The sequence below is a fragment of the Prionailurus viverrinus genome, chromosome D3 (genome assembly GCF_022837055.1).
Source record: "Prionailurus viverrinus isolate Anna chromosome D3, UM_Priviv_1.0, whole genome shotgun sequence".
NCBI classification, from domain to species: domain Eukaryota; kingdom Metazoa; phylum Chordata; class Mammalia; order Carnivora; family Felidae; genus Prionailurus; species Prionailurus viverrinus.
The window spans coordinates 6751559-6767999 of NC_062572.1; the positions used below are offsets into that span (position 1 = coordinate 6751559).

The 16441-nt window shown below is 39.9% G+C and overlaps 1 protein-coding gene across 11 annotated transcripts in view; it reads left to right on the top strand.

Moving 5' to 3' along the window:
• Positions 1 to 16441, top strand: part of MPHOSPH9 (M-phase phosphoprotein 9) — a 60528-nt gene that overhangs the window by 11599 nt on the left and 32488 nt on the right. For 9 of the 11 annotated variants that reach the window (XM_047827488.1, XM_047827484.1, XM_047827486.1 and 6 more), the window contains 9 exons: positions 510 to 599; positions 802 to 1322; positions 1976 to 2099; positions 4191 to 4281; positions 6254 to 6357; positions 9119 to 9244; positions 9408 to 9865; positions 10197 to 10352; positions 14464 to 14551. In XM_047827488.1, the coding sequence (XP_047683444.1) occupies positions 510 to 599; positions 802 to 1322; positions 1976 to 2099; positions 4191 to 4281; positions 6254 to 6357; positions 9119 to 9244; positions 9408 to 9865; positions 10197 to 10352; positions 14464 to 14551 (1758 nt within the window). Of the gene's footprint in view, positions 1 to 509; positions 600 to 801; positions 1323 to 1975; positions 2100 to 4190; positions 4282 to 6253; positions 6358 to 9118; positions 9245 to 9407; positions 9866 to 10196; positions 10353 to 14463; positions 14552 to 16441 lie in introns of those variants that run through there. The other 2 variants (XM_047827487.1, XM_047827495.1) reach the window with 2 other exon arrangements.

The window sequence follows — 16441 nt, forward strand, 5'->3', positions numbered from 1 at the left end:
TTTCAGCTGTGTTGCTGTAAAACACTTCAGCACCTGACTTGAAAGAGTTTTGTTTTTTTTTCCCCACTTAAATCCCATGTAAATTAGGGGTTAAATTTCCATAATATCAAACTATCTCTTGTTTTAAGACGTGGGATTCTTTTTCCTAGGTACAAGTCATTGTTTAAGAAAATCACTAGCTGTTACAAAGAAAGGAAGAGAACTTAAGACAGATACGACGTATGACTGCCAGTTGTTGATGAATCAGAAACGATAGCAGATGACATGCCATTTGAAAAACAAGATTTACCCAGACCTTCACATTTATCCAAACTACAGGTTACATATGAAAGGGGTGACCAAGCCTGTGCCTGTATTTTTACATTAAATACAGTTTTATAACTACTTAATTCGGCTTATAAATTTAAATTAAAATACATTTTAAAAAGGTCCTTTCCCACTGGAGGAATTTTTCTGTGAAATATTACATTGAAAATTATTTTTAACTAAAATATTTTATAACTTAATAGACCAGGTGGTTACAGCTATTCAGTTTGGTGGAAAAACAATGCCAAGAGCAAATAGCCGCTCAGCAGGAGCAGTTCCACAACCAAATTCAAGTAAGTTGTTATTTGTATTGATTCTTTTTTATACTGTAAGATTTGCAAGAAGAACCCGTTAATACTTTGTATCAGTTTTGTTGATGAACTGGAAACATATCGTCTTTAGAGTAATGGCTCGTATTTTTAAGCAATATTTTCATAGTATTTATAAAAAATGCAATGTTTAGTATACTTACCAAATCTGTAACTTTGTTTTCAGCGTATACAGGAGGAGATAAAAAATTTAGTCAAGTTACAGACCAGTAATGCTTCCTGGGCTTCCTATGATACTTCTTTAAGTAAACAGTTATCTTCAGGAAGTCAAATGGGTTTTTTTTCTGAAAACAGTGAGAGAAATGAACCTATTATCAGTTATCCTAAGTCTGAAGAACCAGAAATGCAGCAAGAAACATCCACATCACAACCAGACTGCAATGTGGACAGTAGCTCAGTGAGCAGTGGGTATGGTACCTTTTGTGTCTCCGAATTAAATGCCTACAAATCTAAGGACCCTCGGGAGTTCATGGAGCACACAGAGGTTTCTGAGGGACAGTTTGGAGCATCTTTGGGGCAGATGGAGTCACTTGCAGAGGGTGTAAAAAACAAGAATTTTCGTATACATACCACTGAAGAGTTTTGTGCATCTTTAAAAGAAGATATTTCCATTTTTCCTGGTGAATTTGAACACAATTTTCTTGGTGAAAATAAGGTTTCAGAAGTATACAGTGGAAAAACGAATAGGTAAGTAGAATTTCTCCAACATTTGAAGGGAGGTTTACTTGTTTATTACATTTAGAATCTAGTAAATCAAGCTCTTTTTAGAGTCTAAATGTATACATGTGCATGTAATTTGCAACCAAAAATTATACACAAGCATACTCAATTTTATGCTTTTTATATAGAAGAGGAAATTTTCTAAGTTTGATGATAAGTGTGGCTGAATGTTTGTAAAGCAAACAATCATTTAAAATTTGTCATTTACCCTAAATGTTGAGTTTTATATCTCTGAAATTTGTTCTCTAAAATACGTGTTTAGCTATAGCAACACAGATCTTGTATACCTGTAAGTACAGTCACTAGTCCTTGTAAACAAATAAGCTTTTGCTGTAGAGCTACGTTGAGTATGTGAACAGGCCACTGTGGTGGTTTTGTTCTATTCCATGGCTACAGGCTAAATCCTTTATTAATCACCGTTAGTCTTTGTGTTCGCTTTGCCTTTAGTAATAAGAAATTGTAAAAAGAAATGTAGGTGAATGGATAAAAATCCATTCTTTCTCTGCGGTTAGAAAAAGAACTCAAAGCATTTCCCATGGACACAGTATTTATTAGTGTTTAGTTTTATGTGCAAAGGACAGCATCTAAAGAGAATAATTTTGTTTTCTCTTTCTGAATAGTAAGTCTGTAACATCATGGGCACAAAAGCTGAAGCAGAACCAACCAAAGAGAGCACTTACAGAGGAGGGGTGTTCAAAATCTATGCAAGGAAATGAGCAAGCCAAGAAATCACCAGTTGAGAAAGTAGGTGATGAGTCACTTTATTGCTAATTATGGTGGAGTTTACTACGTGCTATGGGCAGTTTTTTGCCCTTTCTTTTGTATTGTTAATTTGTTCCATTGACCTATCTTTCTCTGGGTGTCCCAGAGGATTGGAAACAATGATTTGCTCTGGGTATTGCTTTTTTTAGTAGTCTGGAAATCAAAAGTAATGAGGAATAAAGTACAATAGAAAATGAAAACCGTTTTGTAAAGGTCCTAATTGTCTTTGTGCTGCAACTGTTTACATTTAGCCAGAGAATAATCCATTTAACTTTTTTTTTAAACTCTCAAATAGGGGCGCCTGGGTGGCTCAGTCCTTTGAGCGTCTGACTTGGCTCAGGTCATGATCTCATGGTTCATGAGTTCGAGCCCCACGTTGGGCTCTGTGCTGACAGCTCAGAGCCTGGAGCCTGCTTCGGATTCTGTGTCTCCCTCTCTCTTTGCCCCAACCCCTACTTGTGCTCTGTCTGTCTGTCTCTCTCTCAAAAATAAATAAGCATTAAAAATTAAAAAAAACTCTCACATAATTTATATTACTATTAAGTTGTAAGAAGTAGTACTGAATTTATAATCCAAATTGTAAGAGGTTAAATGTTTAAATTCTGTGTGGCCCTTTTACTAATCTAGCAGCTGCTTTCGTTAATGAGATGTAGATATTGAGTAGGTTTCAAACATCTTTGAAGTCCTTTTGGCTTAAATCGTCATAGAGTAATGTTTATTCTATGATACTGAATTGAAATTGCAAAATCACATCTCTCTGCACACTTGATACCTTTAGAAATTGGCCACTGTTTTTAATGTTTATTTTTTTAGAGAGAGAGAGAGAGAACGTGCACTGGCAGGGGAGGGGCAGAGAGAGAGACTCCGAAGCATTTTCTGTGCTGAGCGTAGAGCTAGACGCAGGACTTGAACTCATGAACCGTGAAATCATGACCTGAGCCAAAATTAAAAGTCAGATGCTTAGTGGACTGAGCCACCCAGGTGCCCCTGGTCTTGATTGCTGTAAACATGGTCTTTCTATCATCCTGTGAAAAAGATTAAATAGAAGTCCTAAGAAGACAGTCCTTCAACCTTTATAAAGGACTATTCTCTTTTCTTGCCATAAGTTTTCTTCAGCCTGTGATATTTAGGCTTCTCAAGATCACCGTTCCAGAACCTATTCAGATTTGTGTTCAGGAGGGAAGTGAGGGTGATAAAGCTCCAGGGACCACTGGCCTCACCTGCAGGCGCCCTGTAGTACTGTATCTATGGGTCTGTTCTTTTGAACTCGCGTGCCATTGGGATGGTACATCTTTGGTGTGAGCGCATAAGAGTATTTAGAGACGGGGTGAAAGTTGCTTTTTCCATTGGAATAGGTTGGCAGAAAAAATGTTTTCATATATGCTAGTTTCTCTTCTGTTTTTACATTAAGTAAAACTCAGTCTTGGGGAGGCTAGCAAAAAACAAAAAAACGAACAGACAGACTAGTCTTTTGGAGACTTTCTCACCGCTGATGATAAACTTTGGGTTTTTGGTATATACCTCGGTGAATACAGTAGTTTTCTTTTCTTTCTTTCTTTCTTTCTTTCTTTCTTTTTTTTAACGTTTTTATTTATTTTTGAGACAGAGAGAGACAGAGCATGAGCAGGGGAGGGGCAGAGACACAGAATCTGAAGTAGGCTCCAGGCTCTGAGCTGTCAGCACAGAGCCCAATGCGGGGCTCGAACTCACGGAGTGTGAGATCATGACCTGAGCTGAAGTCGGACACTTAACCAACTGAGCCACCCAGGTGGCCCTATAAATACGTTTTCATTCTGAACTCATTAAGTAACACCAGCTCCCAGTGTTCTTCCAGCTCCACAGAACCAAAATAAACTTGTGTAAACACACAGGAAAAGAAAATCCTTCACGGTTAATTCCTATCATTTTGTGTTCTTGTAATCACAGGGAAAACTGGACTTTCGTAGTTCTTCCTGAACCCTCTGAGGCTTTCTCTGTGCCTTGGTTTGATACCTGGCTCTCTTTATTTGGGTCAGTAGTTTGTGCCTAATGATTTTTATCCATCGACTAATGGTTTTCTTTCTTGCATTGCAGCCTAATTTCACTGCTGCTAAGCACCCTCATGCTTTTTACCTCAATAAACCAGATGAGAGTCCAAATTCTTGGATGTCTGATTCAGGAACAGGTATGAGACCTGTTGTTTTGTTTTGTTTCGTTTTGTTTTGATAACAACTTGTCTGCATTTCTCACGGGATGTTAATTCTATCCAGTGTATTAGCGTGCTTTCTGTAAATGTGTTCTGTTGTGCCTCTGTTAACTATAACTTCCTTACTTGCATTAGTGTTACAGATTCTGTAAAGATAGATGGGAAAAATACTTTTGCAGTTGTTTCAAACAGCTGCAAAAGCCATCTCAGCATTTTTCAGATGCTCCAGAATGAATTAAGACATTCAAACCCTTTATGAGTCATTCTTTACTCTCCATGGTAAGCTTATTCTAGTTTTAATGACTGAACATACTGATTCCCTACCCTACCCCCCACAATCCCACATCCAGTTTGTCAGGATAAATTAGCTTTGCCTGATGAAAATTGCCAGAATTCAACCACTGTCATGCTGTCACCCTAATAGAGTCCCCATCACCTGTCACCTGAGTTCCTGCAACTTCCTGCCCAGCATCCATGCCCTCACCCTTGCACCCTTCCATCCGTTCTCCACACAGTAGCCTAAAGAGTCCTTCTCCAAGATGGGTCAGATCATGTGACTCCTCTGCTCAAAACCCTTCTATGCTCTTTCCCTCAGAGTAACAGCCAGAGTCGTATAGGTGCCCGTAGGCTCAGCAAGATCTAGCCTTGTTCTGTTTGACCTCATTTTCTGCTGCTCCCTTTCTCTGCTTCAGCAGAGAGGCTGTTTGCTTAAATGTGCCAGATAGGTTCTCATTTTAGGGCTTTTGCTTTGCTGCTTCCTATATTTGAAATGTTCTCTCCACCCGTTATATAGGGGATCTCCCTCATATGTGGCTAAAATGGCTAACGTTATCTTGTTACCTTGCAGCGAGCCAACCCTGAGCACCCCTCCACACACGCTACATATATTCCCTTTTACCTGATTTTTAAGTCTTACCATTTGGTGTTTACTGCCTTCTAACCTCCTGTGTATACGTTGTGATTTATTTACTGTTCATTTCTCACATTTTCTGCTCCCCAGCCTGGCACGGTAAACACTCAGTATGTATTTGAACCACTGAATTATTATTCTTATTAATTTTTAAAGTTTATTTATTTTGAGAGAGCACGTGAGGGTGTGCACAAGTGGGGGATGGGCAGAGAGAGAGGGAGACAGAATCCCAAGCTGGCTCTGTGCTGTCAGTGCAGAGCCCAACGTGGGGCTTGAGCTCACGAATCGGGAGATCATGACCTGAGCAGAGATCAAGAGTTAGACTCTTAACCGACTCAGCCACCCAGGTGCCCCTGAACCATTGAATTCTTTATATTGTTTCTATCTAAGTCTGTGCTATTCATAAAGAATTTTTTTTCTTTTTTAAGAAATACATTTTAGATTGTAGTAGTTTATCTTGACTTTAAAAACATTTTTTTTTTTTTAATTTTTTTTTTTCAACGTTTATTTATTTTTGGGACAGAGAGAGACAGAGCATGAACAGGGGAGGGGCAGAGAGAGAGGGAGACACAGAATCGGAAACAGGCTCCAGGCTCTGAGCCATCAGCCCAGAGCCCGACGCGGGGCTCGAACTCACGGACCGCGAGATCGTGACCTGGCTGAAGTCGGACGCTCAACCGACTGCGCCACCCAGGCGCCCCTAAAAACATTTTTAAAAATAGTCTCTACACCCAGCATGGGGTTTGAACTCACGACCCCGAGATCAAGAGTTGGACTCTTCTCCAACTGAGCCAGCAGGCACCCCACATCTTGACTTTTAATAATATATTTCATTTTTAAATATTTCGATCATCAATTTAGAACCCTTCCATGGGAAGGCATTTAAGAGATTCTTGCTCCATTAAAATTCAATTTCCTGTATCCAGATAGCCAAAAACTAGTTACTTCTCGTATTTAATTTTCTGTAGGTAGAAGTAAGTTATTCTAGAAAGCACTTTTCTCTTTTCTCAGTCTTCTCTTCTGTGTATTTGTGCACAACAGGCCTGACTTACTGGAAGCTGGAGGAGAAGGACATGTATCACTCTTTGCCTGAGACTTTAGAGAAGGCATTTGCACCGTCCTCTGGAGATAGGTCACCAGGCCAGGTGATTTAAAAACACATTGTGTATGTGTTTGTGTCACACAATTATAGTTCAGAGCTCCGCTTCATTATAAACGTTGTATTTTTCCAATTATTCGTTTAATGTTTTATTTATCCTTGAGAGAGGGAGAGACAGAGCGTCAGCAGGGGAGGGAAAGAGCAAAAGAGGGACACGGAATCCGAAGCGGGCTCCAGGCTCCGAGCTGTCAGCACAGAGCCCGACGTGGTACTCGAACTCACAAGCCGCGAGATCTTGACCTGAGCCGAAGTCAGACACTAACCAACCGAGCCACCCAGGCTCCCCAAAAGAAGCGTGGGCTTTAAATTGTACTTGCTTTCAAATGTAATCTCTCATTCATTGCCTATGTGATCATAGGAAGGTTACTTAAAAATGGAATTTAAAATGCCCAGCTAATGTGTTGTAAAATTAAATGAGATGATTTTGCGCCTACTGTGCTGAACGTAGTAGGTCTGCAGATAACAGCTTCCTCTGTTCCTACACCTGGTTTTGATTCTCTGTCTTATTCCGCCCTCCTGCTAATCCATTTGTACCAATAATGCTGAGCATTTTAATTTGCTGTCGTCATTTTCTTTGAGCATGAAATGTAAATATTTTCTTTACTTCAGCACGGTGAAATCAAACTACCCAGCATGTGTACATTCAGGTGATGAGAAAGGTTGGGGAAAAGGAGTGATTACAACGAAGGTAACCAGGAGAGCTATAAGCATGAGTAATAGGCATCGGTAGGGGCAGTGGGGATACAGCGTATGTGTAGACAGCAGAGTCCCAAAGAGGGGTACAAACCAGCATCCCATCCTTCAGGAAGGGGGCCAAAGAGACAGATAAATGCAGGGAAAGGAAGGCTGGGGAGTGAGATTGTGAGTGACTGGAAGCCTCGGTGGGCTTTGTGATTACAGAGCTCACTGTGTGACGTGATCAGCACCATCAGTGAGTGACTACTGTATTTTGGTGATTCTAAGATACTGTCAATTTTAAAACTTCCTATTTCATAGTCTAACAAAATTATTCTAGGGGCGCCTGGGTAGCTCAGTTTGTTGGGCCTCCGACTCTTGGTTTTGGCTCGGGTCGTGATCTCGTTGTTCGTGAGCTGGAGCCCCACATCGGGCTCTGTGCTCACAGCTCAGAGTCCGCTTGGGATTCTCTCTCTCTCTCTCTCTCCCTCCCTCCCTCCCTCCCTCCCTCCCTCCCTCCCTCCCTCTATCCCTCTATCCTTCCCTTGCCCGCTTGCTCGCTCTCCCCCCCCCTCAAAAATAAGTAAATAAACTTAAAAAATTATTCTAACAAAAATAAAAAGCAGTGTATATCAGTGCTTTCTTACCACTTAGAATTTATATTTTATTCTTAATGAAAGATCTTGTAACTGAACTTGATTTTTGTCATATAACTCTTATACATACTTAAAAAGGACGGTATAAGTGAAATAAATTTGTTAAAACCTCTTCACCTACAGAGGCTTATGCTCTCTTTTCAACTCAGTGTTCCTTTCTGTGTTTTTCCGCATACTGTTTTTCTTGAGCCATCAAGAGCTTTGGGGATTGGCAAAGATGAGAGGCCTTGGTGCTGAGTTTTTTTTTAATTTAATTTAATTTTTATTTTATTTTATTTTTTAATTTTTTTTTTCAACGTTTTTTATTTATTTTTGGGACAGAGAGAGACAGAGCATGAACAGGGGACGGGCAGAGAGAGAGGGAGACACAGAATCGGAAACAGGCTCCAGGCTTTGAGCCATCAGCCCAGAGCCTGACGCGGGGCTCGAACTCACGGACCGCGAGATCGTGACCTGGCTGAAGTCGGACGCTCAACCGACTGCGCCACCCAGGCGCCCCTAGAAAATTAATGTTTTTAATGCACACGTAAAAAGTTCGATTGTCCTATTCACAAGCTAGTTACAGGGTTTGTTAAAACATGTTCATGCATGGTAATCTGCAGCCTGTGTAGGGTCTGGAAATGGGACACATAGTTAAAGCTATATGTGAATATATTCTTTGAGTACTTTCAATATATCTCTTGCTGAATCTATAATCTCATTTAAAACAGTTTAAATTTGAGACCCAAGTTAAATAATACCCCAGCATGCCCTACAGTAGGTCCCACTTTGAAATAATTTGAGGCTGAGGTTTTAAATTTGGAACTTTAGACCTCTTTGCAACATTTCCAGCGTGACAAAGCCCTGATTTCAAGCTGTAGGAATTAGGGTCGTATCTTCTTATCTTATTAATTTAAAAAGGGGCTTGTTTCCATTGGGTAACTTCTTTCTTAACACTTTTTCTTGGTCTGTGAACTCTTAAAAAAGTAGGAAAATAACTACACAGATAAGGAACTTCATCTCTGTATACCTGTCTCCCTGCGTCACATGATGTTAATCTGGCCAAAAGTCTTCTTAATCCTGCTTCGCTCTTTTCGTCATGAAGTCTTTTCATACCTCAAAACTTGGTTTTTATCTTGAGTACGGGGGACTACCAAGGTTTTTTATTCTTTGGAAGTATTCTGAGGCTATTAAATAACTTAGGTTCAGATTATCACCTTAATATTTATTATCAGGGGATATCATTTTTTTTTCATTCTGAGGGAGACTCGTAATTAACAGGTGATGACATCTAAACTTGTTTTATAAGTCTGACACTCCAGAGTCTCAGTTCATTTAAATTCTTTCAGAAATATTTTTGTGGTGCTGATCTTGTGTCAGTGAATTTTTTCCATCATTGATACTACCACTTAAATAATTTTGTCTCATATCTTTAAGTCTAATACTAGTAATGAGATGAAGCTACCATCACTGAAGGATATTTATCATAAAAAACAAAGGGAAAACAAGCAGTTACCTGAGAGGAATCTCACTTCTGCTTCCAGCCCAAATCATCCACCAGAGGTAAAGTTGGCAACACCCTGCTGAATGAAAATGAAAGATGCTTCATGACTCTTAACTTTTATCTCAAGCTTTATTTTCCGTAGGAGATCTAAAGCCTGCTCCCTTAAAAACAAACACGGAGTGCCGAGCGCAAAATCTTACTGTTGTCTGTCTTAATTTCTAGGTACTGACTCTGGATCCAACGTTACACATGAAGCCAAATCAGATTTCAGGAATTCAGCCGCAAGGCTTTTTGAATGCCCTTGATGACAGAATGTCCTTTTCACCAGACTCTGTTCTAGACCCCAGTATGTCTAGTCACTCTGACATAGACTCATTTTCACAAGCAAGTAATATCGCTTCTCAGTCATCTGGATTCCCCAAGTATCCTTCAAACACAAAAGCTTCACCAGTGGACTCTTGGCAAAATCATGGCTTCCCAAACGAAAGTAGGAGCAGTTCCACGTTTCCTTCGGTGACTACTACTGCTAGTAATGACATCTCGGTCAACACTGTAGATGAAGAAAACACGGTCGTGGTAACTTCAGGCTCAGCCAGTCAGTCCCAGCTTCCAGGGACAGCCAACAGTGTCCCAGAATGCATTTCGCTGACTCCTCTGGAAGATCCTGTAATACTGTCAAAGTATGTGTTTCAGCGCGTGGCTTGTAATGTTAATAGCTTTTCTTTGATGTCTGCTTGAATTATGAAAATGATTTTTATTGACCTTCACTAATGTATAAAATCTTAAAAAAAGAGACGCGGCGCTTTTAAAGTAGGGCATCTAAGTATCCACGTCTTTGTTTTTTTTACTTAATTAGTTGTTAACTTGTGTATTGATCTGTTACGTTTTGTGTGAGTGTGCCGAGGAAGAAGGCTGTAGTTTTGCTTTTGAGAAAGATTGTATTCTTAGTTTCTCTTGTGGGGTAGAGTGAGGAAATGCTTTCCTAACAAGTTGTTTTGCCCTCACCAACAGGATTCGGCAGAACCTGAAGGAGAAGCACGCTCGACACGTAGCCGATCTTCGAGCTTATTATGAGTCAGAAATAAATAGTTTGAAACAGAAACTGGAGGCAAAGGAGATTTCTGCAGTTGAAGATTGGAAGAAAACCAATCAAATTCTTGTAGACAGGTAAAGCTTATAATTCAACTCTCTAAAGTTAGTGTTTCTCCAACTTGGAAATGTTATTTTTTCCTAAGTATATTTAATTGTGGTAAAACATTTTGCAAAGATGTGCTTCAGATTTGAAACTTTTAACAGAGACCTGTTTGCCTAAGGAATTATTTTCACAGATCGAAACCAACCTCGTGTAGCACACTAATGGCTGACGTGAGAACATTTGTTTCACACGGACAGAATACTGGAACAGTTGAGCAGATACCCTGTATGTAAAGGAACGTCATTTATGAGTGGATTAGTATTGTGTACAGATTCTCTCAGAAGTCTCTAACATCCTCTAGCAGTTCTCAACCTGCTTTGAAACTCAGAGACATGTAACTTAAATCCAGACACTCCTGAACCCGTGTAAGCAATTATCCTGTACAAACAAGTAACCAACATGGAAACACAGGGGCAGTTATGTTAAGGATACCTGTATAGCTGTTTTAGGGAGAGAATCAGTAACAAAATTTGATGCCTTCGCTAGTATTAACAACAGCATACTTGGAACATACTTTACATTTAAATGGGATTTAAACAGATTGAAAGCTGGGGGTGGGAGGACCTGGGTGACTCAGTCTATTAAGTGTCTGATTCTTTTTTGTTTTTTAAATGTTTGTTTGTTTTTGAGAGAGAGGGGAGTAGAGCAGAGGGGCAGAGAGAGAGGGGAACAGAGGACCCAAAGTGGGCTCTGAGCAGAGAGCCCGATGCAGAGCTTGAACTCCCAAACCGTGAGATCATGACCAGACGCTTAACCAACTGAGCCACCTTTAAAAATTTTTTTTAATTTGGGGCACCTGGGTGGCTCAGTTGGTTGAGCGAGCGACTTCGGCTCAGGTCATGATCTCATGGTTTGTGAGTTCGAGCCCCGCTTGGGCTCTGTGCTGACAGCTCAGAGCCTGGAGCCTGCTTCAGATTCTGTGTCTCGCTCTCTCTCTGCCCCTCCCCTGCTCATGCTGTGTCTCGCTCTGTCTCAGAAATAAATAAACATTAAAAAAAATTAAAAAAAAAATTTTTTTAATTTATTTTGAGAGAGAGAGAGAAGGAGCAGGGGAGGAGAAGAGAGAGAGGGAGACAGAATCCCATGCAAGCTCTGTGCTGTCAGTGCACTTAACTGAGGTGACCAGGTGCTCCAAGTGTCCAACTCTTGATTTTAGCTCAGGTCATGATCTCACAGTTTGTGAGATTGAGCCCCACGTTAGACTCTGCACTGACAGTGCAGAGACTGCTTGAAATTCTCTCTTTCCTTCTCTCTCTCTCTCTCTCTCTCTGCCCCACCCCTGTTTGCTCTCTCTCTTTCTCTCTCTCTCTCTCAAAAATAAATATAAAAAAAAAAACAAAACTCAGGTCAGTATAGCAGCAAAGTATTCTTTTTTTTTGTTTTTGTTGTTGTTTTAAATTTGTTAATGTTTATTTATTTTTGAGAGAGAAAGCATGAGCAGGGCAGGGAAGAGAGAGAGAGGGAGACATAGAATCCGAGGCGGGCTCCAGGCTCTGAGCTGTCAGCACAGAGCCTGACGCAGGGCCTGAACTCATGAACCATGAGATCATGACCTGAGCTGAAGTTGGACGCTTAACTGACTGAGCCACCCAGGGCCCCTAAAGTATTCTTTTTTTTTTTTTTTTTTAAATTTTTTTTTTTTTTTTTTTTCAACGTTTATTTATTTTTGGGACAGAGAGAGACAGAGCATGAACGGGGGAGGGGCAGAGAGAGAGGGAGACACAGAATCAGAAACAGGCTCCAGGCTCTGAGCCATCAGCCCAGAGCCTGACGCGGGGCTCGAACTCACGGACCGCGAGATCGTGACCTGGCTGAAGTCGGACGCTTAACCGACTGCGCCACCCAGGCGCCCCTAAAGTATTCTTTTTTAAGGCAAGAAAAGACAAAGCCCCTTGAAAAAAAGATGAGGGAACTGAAATCTTCTGGTCCAGTTAGTAGTTTAGCTTGGAGAATTGTAGGAAAACTAGCCTTTATACTAGTTTGTGGTTGCTGTGGTAGTTAACATGCTGTTAACTACCTGAGTGTCACTACAGCTTCGGTTTTGCTGTTGGGAGTGGGGCTGGAGGTGGGGTTGGGGGTGGAACTAGGGGTGCCATGGTAGAGAGCAGTAATTTGAAAAGAGCCAGAAATAGGTTTTCTAGGATAAAAGGAAAAGAGTAGATGTCAGGCTAGGGGAAGTTGGTTCTTGTTGTTTGTTTTCAAGAAGTCAAAGATGAAAAAAAAAAAAAAGTCAAAGATGACTGTAGGTCCTTCCTGTGGAAAACGAGTATGAAAGAAGCTCGTAGACCTTGTTGGGTTAAAGATAGGCCACCAGAAAAGACACCTAGGAAATGATAGCTGATTAACGCACTTTTCTGTCTAGAAGCTGCTAGAGCCATGGAGCGGTGAGGCAGTGTAGGTAGGACAGATTGGAAGTCAGGATTTGACTAAGTGGCTGTGTCCTAATGGTGGCGGCAGCAGTCAGGGCGCTGGGGTGGGCGCAAGGACAGTGTGCAAATGAGTGGCAGTAGTTGCAGTCAGCCAGGACTGGAGAAATGATTCGCCAGAGACGAAAACCAAGTTTAAGTTGTCAGCGTACACATCAGGGTTTTGCAGACTTAAAATTGCAGTTGGGAGAATCCCCCCGGAACTGCCGATGGGGCCATGGACACTTCTCTTGTAGGCCAGCTGCGATATCAGATTATGTGACACAGCCTCATGCCGGAGTCAGTGTGGGAATTAAAACAGAGAAATACAGTTAACATACCTACACTTGACTATTTAGTGCTCTTTCTTTCTAGAACGGTTTTATCAGTATTTCGTTGCTACGTGGCATCGATGCACAGTGGTGAGGAGCGTGAACTCTGGAGCCGGACTGCCGGGTTTAGAATCCCAGTTTGATGGCTTACAACCCAGGAGGAATTAAGCTTCGTATTGTTTTCTTATCTGTAAAATGCTAATGATAATAGTCCTAACTCATAGGATTGTGAGGATGAATGTAAGTGCTTAACGTGGACTTGGCATATAATCAGTGCCAAATAGATATTGGCTTGTACTCCCAATTCATGAACACGGAGTCAAAATGATAACCGAATTCTTCCGTGTATTTTGTTATTTTAAGGTTCTGTGATGATTAACTTTATGAAGAAGGTCTTTAATTCTAAGAAGAATACATTCATGCTCATTTGGAAAACTACAGGGGGATATAATAAGAAAAGTCTCCCTACCCAGCCTCTAAGTTTCCAGACTTAAGTTTTATATCCTACAAATCACAATACACATATTTATATATACGTTTTCTTTCATAACAAAGATCAAGCTGTTTAATGCATTCTTTTGTATCTTATATTTTTAATTTAAAATTTATTTTTAATGTAAAATATAAATAACAAAATTTACCATCTTAACCATTTTTTTTTTTTTTTTTACCATGTTAACCATTTTTAAGCGATCATTTCGCTGGCATGAAGTACATTCACATTGTTGGGCAACCATCACCACCATCCATCTCCAGAACTTTTTCATCTTGCAAACCCGACCCCCTGGACCCATTAAACAAGTCTGCACTCCCACCACCACCCCCCCTTTAGCACCCACCATCCTACTTTCTGTCTATGAAATTAACACCTCAGATGAATTTGGGTGCCATGTATAAGTGGAAGCATACTTTTGTGTCTGGCTCATTTCGCTGAGCATAATGCCCTCAAGGTTCATCCATGTTGTAGCAGGCTTTGGACGGCCATCCTTTTTGAGGCTGAATCATATTCCACTGCATGGATAGACCACATTTTGTTCATCCATTCAGCCCTCGTGGACACTTGGCTAGCTTCCCTTTTTGGCTAGTGTGCACATTGCTGTGAACATAGGTATACAAATGTCTTTCATATTTTGCCTTTTTCACTTATCTATTAGGGATCTTTTCATATGGTAATTTTCTCTGGAAGATGATATCAGGTTTATTGGGATGTATTTTATTAAAATGGCATCCTCTGTGTTCAATAAATGGAGAATCTGTTTTATATATTGGCAAATCAGATTTACAGAATACTTCTAAGGGAAAGGATTTTATCTTCTAATTTTTTCTTTCCAATTTATGGTTTTTAGATGTGGCCAATTAGATAGTGCTCTAAATGAAGCAACTAGTCGTGTGAGAACACTTGAAAATAAGAATAACTTGCTGGAAATAGAAGTTGTAAGTATTCTTCTGTTGTTTAGTGGCTCAACGTTAAGAATTTAAGCCTTTTTATTAACTGAACTTTAGAGACAAATTAATAGTTTTATGAAAATATTGGCTCTGTGTTTTTAATCTTCTTAGGTTGTCTTATTAAGTAAGCTTATATTTTGAATGCTGCTGGCTTCATAAAATAGGATAAACTTTTACCCTTTAAATTTTTTATTTTTTTTATTGAGATATAATTTGCGTATCATAAAACTCACTGTCTGAAAGTATAGAATTCTGTGGTCTTTAGTATATTTGCAAACTTGTGCAAGCATCACTACAGTCAATTTTAGAATATTTTCTCACTCAGAGAGAAACCCCAGAGGCACCTGGGTATCTCACTCAGTTGAGTGTCTGATTCTTTATTTTGGCTCAGGTCATGATCTTGAGGTTCATGAGATCGAGCTCCACATCAGGCTGTGGTGCTGGCAGTGTAGAGCCTGCTTGGTATTCTCCGCTCTCTGCCCCTCCCCGCTCTCTCCTTCTCTCTCTCTCTCTCTCTCTCTCTCAAAAATAAATAAATGAACATGTAAAAAAATAAAAAAATAAATAAAAAGAAACCCTGAAACCCTTAACCATTAGCCTTTCCCTCCTAACCCCAAACCCCCTTGTTCCCAGCCCTGAGCAAGCACTACCCTACTTTCTGTTCTTTGGATTTGCCCATTCTGGACATTGGTATAAATGGAATCTTATATATATGACCGTTTGTGTCAGACTTCTTCCACTTAGCATGATTATTTTCAAGGGTTATCCATGTTGTAGCATGAATCAGTATTTCATTATTTTTTATGGTTGAATAATATTCTGTATTTATTCATTAGGTGATAGATGTTTGGGTTGTTTTGATTTTTTGGCTGTTATGAGTGACAGTGCTATGAATATTTGTATAGAACATTTTATGTGGAGTTAGGTTTTAAATTTTCTTGATGTATAACTAGGAATGCATAAACTTAAAATTAAAAAAAATTTTTTTTAATATTTATTTTTGAGAGAGGGAGAGACAGATGTGAACAGGAGAGGGGCAGAGAGAGAATGGGAGACATAGAATCTAAAACAGGCTCCAGACTCTGAGCTGTCAGCACAGAGCCCTATGCGGAACTTGAACTTGGGAATGGCAAGATCATGACCTGAGCCGAGGTCAGACGCTTAACATTTTAATATTTTAAAATATTTTTTCATGCGTTACCAAATTTTATTCTTCTGTGTGTAACCTTGTTAGTAACATTTTGATGGAAAATGCCACTTACGTTCTGTGCACTGTTTCTTTGTCTTTCTTTGATATATATTTTTTTAGTTGTCTTTCTCCTAAACTGTAAACTTCTCAAAGTCAGGGACTTGTCTTTCTTGCTAATCTTATATTTTTTGCACCCTAGTGCCTGGCACCTAGTGGATATTCAAGAAACGATTGTTGAATGAATATTAATATAGCAGATGCATTTTGAATTTTCTCTTTTATTTTCACAGTAAGAGAATAGGGTAAGAAATGCTTGATTCTCCCTAAATATTAATGTGGGGCAACAGACTCCAGCTGCCCTTTCAGAATCATTTCCCTAATAGCCATGGTTATTTTTTTCATTAAAGTGACCTACAGGTGGGTCCAGCAGTTCAATGCCAGAAATGGTTTTCTGTCTGTACTTCATGACAATCTCATGAAGCTGTTATTGATTGATTTTTTTTAGAAAAAATTTTAAGTTTTATCTATTTATTTTGAGACAGACAAAGATAGCACAAGCAGGGGAGGGGCAGAGAGAGAGAGAGAGAGAGAGAGAGAGAGAGAGAGAGAGAGAGAATCCCAAGCAGGCTTTAAGCTGCTAGTACAGAACCAGATATAGGGCTTGAACCCATCAACCATAAGATCATGAC